Source organism: Erigeron canadensis, chromosome 3 (genome assembly GCF_010389155.1).
Source record: "Erigeron canadensis isolate Cc75 chromosome 3, C_canadensis_v1, whole genome shotgun sequence".
NCBI lineage: Eukaryota > Viridiplantae > Streptophyta > Magnoliopsida > Asterales > Asteraceae > Erigeron > Erigeron canadensis.
Genome location: NC_057763.1, coordinates 4,281,815 through 4,287,814, shown reverse-complemented (window position 1 = coordinate 4,287,814; position 6,000 = coordinate 4,281,815). Strand labels below are relative to the sequence as shown.

Genomic DNA, 6,000 nt, shown 5'->3' with positions numbered 1-6,000 from the left:
ACATTTGGGCCATTGGGATCCATAATCGAATCCTATAGCCCAGTGCATATATAGATATATACTTCACTACTAAATTGGAACTTGCAACTGAAATTTGTAAATATTGTATTTTTTTTTCGTAATGAAAATAAATAAACGCACATAATAAACTCACATGGTCAACATTTCATTGTCTAGTGTACGTGTAAGGTTTCGCCATTATACTGTGAGGGTTCCCGATGTCGTATGCTGAATTAATGTTCGAAAAAAATTTGGAGAATTTATTTACTTTTTAGGCAGGCGAGTGATGATTTAGAATCTCTTGCTACATCATTTTTTTTAATTTATACACATTTTAATTGCTTCATCCTTACACCTAATTTTTGCTATGTTTTCTCAAACTTTCACATTTATAAGTTTTAGGGATATACAAATTTTAAACACAACTAGTATTCTATACCTTTCGATATTTATAATGCAAAATACAGTAATATATAACAAACATTCATAACTGCAGCAAGGCGCAATAGTACATTTCCTTAGTTACGTGCATATACATTTCCTACCAACCATATTTGGATGTAAAGAAGTCAGTTGTGTAGCTGTGGACTAATTTGTCTCTCTCTATAGAAGTTAGAAAAGAGATTGGAAGAACATTTTTTCATCTAAAACACATCACTTTATGTTTTTATAATTCAATCTTTGTCGGTATATACTGATTGTGTGGTTTAGAGCTATTTTACAACTTCTTTAATCAAGGGGTATTATAATTTTTTAAAGCTTGTTATTTTAAATGCTTACGATAGAGTAGTCAACAGAAATATAGTAAAATCCTTTTCGAATTTACCTACCCCTAACTATTTCTTCTTTTGTCAAATTAAAATATATGGCGAAAGAAAGAGTAAGAACTTTCCACCTTTGTTTATAGCAATGACTATGACAAATATGGTGATGCATTATAACTACCATGAATGTGGCATACTAGTTATTTGCTGATATTGGTTTTTTAAGAAAAGGTATCAAGTTCAAAATCGTTTTAGGTAAACATTTTTGGAAAAATGACTGGAAACAGTCACAAGAATATTCTGTTAAATTGTTAACATCATAGTAAAAAAATTTGTTAAGCTCGATTAACATATATAAACACTACCAATAATGTTGTATTTGTTCACACTTTTAGTTAGTGTGAATAAATTAAAAATTTTGTCACACTTTTATGTGTATAAAAATATGTAGAACTAAAAGTGTGTAGAAATTTATCCACACTAAATGTGTGGACTTTTATAATTATTTTGTAATACCCCATTTGTCCACGCACGCCACATATTTAGTTAGTGTGGATAAATGTGGTATTACAAAATAATTATGAAAGTCCATACTAAAAAGTGTGAACTTTTAGTTCTACACACTTTTTAGTGTGGATAAATTTTTACGTACTTTTGGTTCTATATATTTTACACACATAAAAGCGTGACAAAACTTTTAATTTGTTCATACTAACTAAAAGTGTAGACAAATGCAACATTATTTGTAGCGAAATAAAAATATATTATGTAAAGTATCATCTCCTGTCGTGAAATTAGCAACAAGATTTTAACTATTGACTTCTGTTTTTTTTTTTTTGTTTTTTTTTTTTAATAAGAAAACCTACTTTTCCATAATTCCATTTAACCCAAATCTTGCTTTTTTGAAAAAGAAAAAATATCATACTATGCACCCTTAGAAAAGGCAACTCTTGGTCGATTCTATTGATATACAAGATTCCAACCTACTTTGAACAACACCCATTTGATATTAGTAAATAAGTGATACGCTGTCTTTTAAAAAAACCAATCTTAATTTATTTAGTGCCATGTTTACTATTACGTGTTGATAGTTATGGCAAAAAGCCTATAAGCTCTAGCTAGCTAATTGCATTTATGGATACAAAATATTATAATCGTACCTGCATGATGTGTCATAGTGATTATTTTTAAATTTTTCACCAATGATAGTCGATTAGTAGCACGGCGATGGACCGATGGTGGTTTTGCCTATTACCGGCTTTATATAGTGGTTGGTAATGGTAACTACGTTCAAAGGAACAGATAAAAGTGGAACCAAATTCCTAAAAACTGAAAATAAACAACGAGAAAAAGACTTTGAATAAATATGCATAAATTGTGTAGCTCCAAGCTTGTTAGTTTTTTCTATTAATTTTCTTCTTCAATAAATAAATTTATTAATCTCACAATCTCATTATGAATCTATCGTGTACTTTAATTTGATTAATTCCTATACGTATCCAAGCTTACTATCATTTTTATGTACAAAATTGTGACGTTACATAACATGAAGTGTATCACTTTCTTAAACCCCTTCTTTGATGTTTTATTTCTAAAATGTTTGGATTTGATTACTTTTGATCACATATATAAACAACATATATATAAAGGTGTACATATTTTTTGGATAGTAATATAATTCACATTTTCACAAAAAAAAACATATATATAAAGGTGACTCATAATTTTTTAATATATATTTTTGGAAAAGCTTGTTATGAATTTCGTCAAGCCAAACAAAGCATTACAATATTACAATTAAACAAGAATGATATATGGTAAATACAAATTAAATGACCCTTTGACCAAACACGAGTATGTGGCATTTTGATATATGAAAGTATACAACCACCTCAAAAACAACAAATTATATCATATATATAATTTGCCCTTCAAATGGCCGGTGACCTATGCTGAGGTAAGATCGCGTGGGTGCAAGTATACCTTTAGACCATTTTTCATAAACAATGTCAATGACATCTTTTGTTCCACCCGGTGACCGGGAACTAACGACAGCCGGTAACGAAGGAGCACGGCAGAAACCACTGATTTCATTTGCAAGTATGCCAAATCTTTGCCTAAACAAGTCCTTGGACCGGCGTTAAACGCCACAAACTTGTAACCATCCTTCGGTGCCTCAAACCGGTCTCCAGTCGCAGATAACCACCTTTCGGGTTTAAACTCCAAGCAGTCATCGCCCCACACGCTCTTCATTCGTCCTACAGAGTATATCGAGTACGTCACTGTTGAACCAGATGGGACCCTAGTTCCATCTGGTAAAATGTCATCGTTTATGACGTACTTGAAATCCTCTGGGACTGATGGATACAAGCGGAGAGTCTCTGCTAAAGCAGCTTTTAGGTACACCAATCTATCAGCCTCATCAAAAGTCAAAGGGTCCGAAACCCATGTGTTGGAATCGCTGCCACGTGTATCTTTTAATACTGTGGTCAACTCATTGATAATGTTTGTTTCTATCAATGGGTTATTCATGACCAACCAGAAAAACCAGCTGAGCGCGACAGATGATGTGTCGCGCCCGGCTAGCACAAAGTTTAAAGCAATACGTTTCAAAACATCATTTGGGAATATATTCCCATCAACATCACGTTTTTTAATAAACCTTGACAGAAGATCATCTGACGGGTTTAATTTACGAGCAGTTAATGCCTCGGTCATATAGTTTTCGACAACCTGAAGGCTTTTTCGGAGTCTCATTTCCGCTCCAATCCCTATAAGCTTCTTCAAACGCCACAAAAACCCCGGATACAATAGCCTTTGTAGCGTTGCTTCGGTTGCGGAATCAAAAGCGGTTGCAAATGGATTCTCGGATAACTCGGTCGATAATGTTTCCGGATCTTTACCAAATGTCAACCCACAAATGTTATCAAATGTTAACCGAAGTAAAAGATCTTGCAAATCAACTGGAAAATGTTCATTAGATGCTTTCTCCAAAATACACCATAATCTTGTTTTAATAGTACGACTAACCCACCTAGCCATGGCTTGGCGTAGTGTCCGTGTCGTAAACTCCAAAGCCGCGGTTTTTCGTTGTATCAGCCATGTTTCGCCATCACTATTGAATATCCCTTGACCAAGGAGATCATGAAAAGCGGTTTGCCATGTTGGTCCTTTCGGGTAGTTATCAAACCGTGTTCTAAGTATATGTTCAATGTTTTTCGGGTTACAAGTAACCGTATAAAACCCTTGTTTACGTGCAAAGAAAGGTATTGCTATTGTGGTGGTTTGATAAGTTCCACCACCCGTTGAACGTAGGTTTCCCGCGATCCAGTCATGGATTCGGGACCTGTTTAAGAAAAGAACCGGAAGGCTACCGAAGAAAGGGTAGACTTTCGGTCCAGAAAGACGACGAGAAAGGTGGTGGAACCATAGGAAATAGGCTGAAGTGGTAGCTAACACCATAAATATGATAATAATGTTAGCTTCCATAGTGAATAATTTGGAGTTCTTTTGTTAATTTTGATTAAGAGGATTGCTAGAAGGGTTTATATTTGAAGTGCAAATTAAGAGCATGGAATTGGTGTAATATAGAAGTTTTATATATTAGGAGAGAGTTGTTGAGAAATATTGTTTTGGGCTTTGAAATTATGTAGGATCTTTGGTTGATAGGAACTTGTGTGTTACTATTTCCAGTTTTCAAGATTTAGTTAACGTTTCTTTCTATATTTGTTTTGGGTTTAAAAATTAAAATATAGTCACCAAAAACAAAAAGGTATATATGTATTCTTAGTAACTTTGTTTCTTTGAAAAAGCTTTTGGGAACTTTTGACGTTGGTATTTTGTTTTTAATTAAACACTAAGAATAGTTAAAAAAAAATATATATGTGCTATATATACGAAGTCGAATAGAATGTATGAGTTGAATTTAAATTGATTGAAGTTGCAAACCTGTTTACAAATACAAGTCGCCAAACCATTAAGGGGACTAGGAGTGGATGACGGGTTGGTGGTTTCATGGTCTCAACCCGGCGGTAACACCGCCGCCACCTTCAAATTTATGGCTCAACGGGTTAAGTGATAGTATGGGAGCCCTCTATTCATAAAATCAAAAGTGAACATTGCATATTGAATGTGTGGGACCAATATTTAAAAAACTAGCCGTTTAAAAAAAAAACTAGATTTTTTTTTGAACAAAACTAGCCGTTGTTAGGCTATATCACCCTCCTTCTTCTTCATTTCCAAACATCACACATTCATAGCCCTCAATCATCACCTACAATTTCATCATGGATCGTAGAAAGCAAAAAAACGATGCAGCCGGATTGAATAGAGGGCGAGGCTATGTCGAGACTAATCGAGGTCGTGGTCGTATCGGGTTGATCCGGCAGCGTGTGTTTGTGCCTCAACAAACAATGTACCACCCTCAATCATCGAATCCTCCACAAAGTGTGTCTCAACCCTCTGTCCATCATTGTCAATTTACACCTCAACCTTACTGCCCTCAACCGGCTACTTCCCAACCGTCGTATGGGTATAGTTCACAACCGTTGAATATCCGGGATTATGAATTCGTTAAAACGGCAGAATTCGAACCTTTTTTACATAGCTATCGTGACAAGTTGCCGAGTGACAACGATGAAGAAACTATCCCCGAAACACAAGAAGTTCCAACCGGTATTCCTTTTTATCAATTAACTTCGGCCATGTTTTTAAAACTTTTATGCCATATCAAATTTTTGTGGCATTCGTATATTGTAGATGTGGTTGAAGAAGTTCAAGAAGTCAAGAAATTCAAAAGGCGTGCGGAGAAGAAACCGTGGACTCAAGAGGAGGAAGTGGCTTTGGCAAAGGCATGGATTCATGTCTCCACTTGTAAAGTAGTCAGGAATGAACAAGGAAGAGATAAGTTTTGGGAACGGATCTTGGATCATTTTTCAGAACTTGCGGGAGGGACAAATCAAACTCACCATAGTTTAAACACAAAGTGGACTACAATGAATGGAGCAATGACCTTGTTCAATGGCCTCTATCAACAATCGGTTAGTATTTTGATTTCGTTTGTGGTGTGTGAATCGGCCCATTTCAATTGATACAATAGCTTTGAATTGATACACTTTGTTGAATTTAATAGACTTTGTTTCGTATTTTCATTTCGTTATGGGCATGTACCAAGATTTATATAAAAACCCATGCACTCACCAACTACGTTTTCGTAGTTGACACTTTTTTTTTCATG

At 34.8% G+C, this 6,000-nt stretch overlaps 1 protein-coding gene across 1 annotated transcript; it reads right to left on the bottom strand.

Annotated features, from left to right (window-relative positions):
- Nucleotides 1-2,630: 2,630 nt before the first annotated feature.
- On the bottom strand, nt 2,631-4,253 carry LOC122594271 (cytochrome P450 86A1). The gene has a single exon (XM_043766745.1). It carries the CDS (start codon nt 4,251-4,253, stop codon nt 2,712-2,714), a length of 1,542 nt encoding a protein of 513 aa, XP_043622680.1. The 3' UTR covers nt 2,631-2,711.
- Between the last annotated feature and the right edge of the window lie 1,747 nt (nt 4,254-6,000).

Bases quoted from the DNA above. Each gene is read 5' to 3' on its own strand.
- LOC122594271 (XM_043766745.1), bottom strand. From the start codon at position 4,253: ATGGAAGCTAACATTATTATCATATTTATGGTGTTAGCTACCACTTCA.